The sequence below is a fragment of the Anarrhichthys ocellatus genome, unplaced genomic scaffold, assembly GCF_004355925.1.
Source record: "Anarrhichthys ocellatus isolate YVR2014 unplaced genomic scaffold, GSC_Weel_1.0 scaffold8708, whole genome shotgun sequence".
NCBI classification, from domain to species: Eukaryota; Metazoa; Chordata; class Actinopteri; order Perciformes; family Anarhichadidae; genus Anarrhichthys; species Anarrhichthys ocellatus.
The window spans coordinates 17-1,634 of record NW_022288682.1 but is presented as its reverse complement, the minus strand read 5'-3'; the positions used below and the strand labels follow the sequence as shown (position 1 = coordinate 1,634).

At 37.9% G+C, this 1,618-nt stretch overlaps 1 protein-coding gene across 1 annotated transcript; it reads left to right on the top strand.

Moving 5' to 3' along the window:
- Window positions 1-8: 8 nt before the first annotated feature.
- Window positions 9-1,338, top strand: LOC116380763 (gastrula zinc finger protein XlCGF8.2DB-like). Its single transcript, XM_031842635.1, has one exon. It carries the CDS (start codon window positions 156-158, stop codon window positions 930-932), a length of 777 nt encoding a protein of 258 aa, XP_031698495.1. The 5' UTR covers window positions 9-155; the 3' UTR covers window positions 933-1,338.
- Window positions 1,339-1,618: the final 280 nt, after the last annotated feature.

Sequence of the window (1,618 nt, the reverse complement as noted above, 5' to 3'; positions counted from 1 at the left end):
ATTGGAAGGAGACCAGGGCACCAGATTCTGCTACACATGCTCTGAAAGTTACGGAAACAATTGTAAAGGATGTAGTCTGTAACACTGGCAAGAAATCCTTCAGCTTCTTCAAGTGTAGGAATAGATTTTACGACAAGGGCTTTCTTAAGAGACACATGATGTGTAATTATGGAAAGATTTCCTTGAGCTGTTTGGTTCCGAAGAAATGTTTGAGAGTGAAGAAAAAGGTGGATTCACAGAACAGAGTCCAAATGGGAGAGAAACGATTTGGATGTGATGTTTGTGGGAAAAGATTTACACTGAAGGGAAATCTGAAGAATCACATGAGAGTTCACACAGGAGAGAAACGATTTGGATGTGATGTTTGTGGGAAAAGATTTACACAGCAGGGAAGGCTGAAGACACACATGATAGTTCACACAGGAGAGAAACCATTTGGATGTGATATTTGTGGGAACAGATTTACACAGCAGGGAAGTCTGAAGATGCACATGAGAGTTCACACAGGAGAGAAACCATTTGGATGTGATGTTTGTGGGAAAAGATTTACACTGAAGGGACATCTGAAGACACACATGAGAGTTCACACAGGAGAGAAACCATTTGGATGTGATGTTTGTGGGAAAAGATTTAAAGTGCAGGGAGATCTGAAGACACACATGAGAGTTCACACAGGAGAGAAACCATTTGGATGTGGTGTTTGTGGGAACAGATTTACACAGCAGGGAAGTTTGAAGAGTCACATGAGAGTTCACACAGGAGACAAACCATTTGGATGTGATGTTTGTGGGAAAAGATTTACACGGATGGAAAATCTGAAGAAACACATGAGAGTTCACACAGGAGACAAACCATTTGGATTGGATGATGTTTGTGGGAACAGATTTACACAGCAGGGAAGTCTGAAGAAACACATGAGAGTTCACACATGATAAAAATGTATCTTTTAACTTTTTTGTGAAAGATGAATTGCCTAAATACGTATGCTGTCAGGAACCACTGCAGTTTTCATTGTCTTATGTTTTCTTCTTTGTTTATAAATGAAAAGAAAGGTGAAATAGGGGGAACAGTAGACCTTCTGTATGAAAGGAAACTAAATCAATGGGTTTGTTTTTTCTTTCTTGGTGTGTTACTGAAACTGTTGTAACATTTTATTTACAGACCCATAACTTTTTGTATTTCCTAGAAATCTGATGAAAGTTACTGATAATAATAATAACTCCCTAAATGATAGTTATCATCGGGAAAGTGTGAACAGTCTTTTTTACTTTTGTCTACAGGTCAGCATTCAGTTTAACATAGTTTTCTTGAAATAAATGAAGAGAAACATCAAACATGTGATGATAGTTTGTTTTATGGTTGTTTCATCAGATAATAAAAACAATCATTCAGGAAATTTCAGACAAGTTATGGTTATTTCAATCCGGAGAGAGTTAATTCGAATTCAACACTAATTTATTATACATGCATAAAATATGAACAGTATTAAAAGTAAAAAAAAGAAAAAGTTGACTTCTGCATTTAACCCATCCATAGCTTATTGGGAGCAGCGGGCTGCTGAGAAGCGCCCGGGGAGCAGTTAGGGGCGTTCAGTGTCTTGCTCGGGTACACTTCGGCA